General features: G+C 60.0%; 1 protein-coding gene across 1 annotated transcript in view; it reads right to left on the reverse strand.

The window, feature by feature from the left end:
- EMH_0048630 (uncharacterized protein) overlaps window positions 1-527 on the reverse strand; it is a gene marked incomplete at both ends in the record, with an annotated part of 6,000 nt that overhangs the window by 3,950 nt on the left and 1,523 nt on the right. The window contains one exon of the mRNA XM_013496422.1: window positions 1-525. Within this exon, the coding sequence (XP_013351876.1) occupies window positions 1-525 (525 nt within the window). The remainder of the gene's footprint in view (window positions 526-527) is intronic.

Here is a 527-nt window from a genome sequence, read left to right on the forward strand (position 1 = left end):
CAGTTGCTGCTGCTGATGCTGAAGCTGCTGCAGCTGTTGCTGCGGAGGCAGAAATTGATGCACGTGATGCTGCAGTTGCTGCTGCTGCGGTTGCTGCTGCTGCAGTGGATGCTGCAGCTGTTGCTGCTGCTGCAGTGGATGCTGCAGCTGTTGCTGCTGCGGTTGCTGCTGCTGCAGTGGATGCTGCAGCTGTTGCCGCTGCGGTTGCTGCTGCTGCAGCGGGTGCTGCTGCTGTTGCTGCTGCGGTTGCTGCTGCTGCAACGGATGCTGCAGTTGCTGCTGCTGCGGTTGCTGCTGCTGCAGTGGATGCTGAAGCTGTTGCTGCTGCGGTTGCTGCTGCTGCAAGTGTTGCTGCAGCTGTTGCTGCTGCGGTTGCTGCTGCTGCAGTGGATGCTGAAGCTGTTGCTGCTGCGGTTGCTGCTGCTGCAACGGATGCTGCAGCTGTTGCTGCAGCTGTTGCACTGAATGGTGCAGCTGTTGCTGCTGCTGCAAGTGTTGCTGCAGTTGGTGCTGTTGCAGGTGCTGCT

This window comes from Eimeria mitis, genomic scaffold, assembly GCF_000499745.2.
Source record: "Eimeria mitis Houghton genomic scaffold, Emh_scaff2099, whole genome shotgun sequence".
Classification (NCBI taxonomy): domain Eukaryota; phylum Apicomplexa; class Conoidasida; order Eucoccidiorida; family Eimeriidae; genus Eimeria; species Eimeria mitis.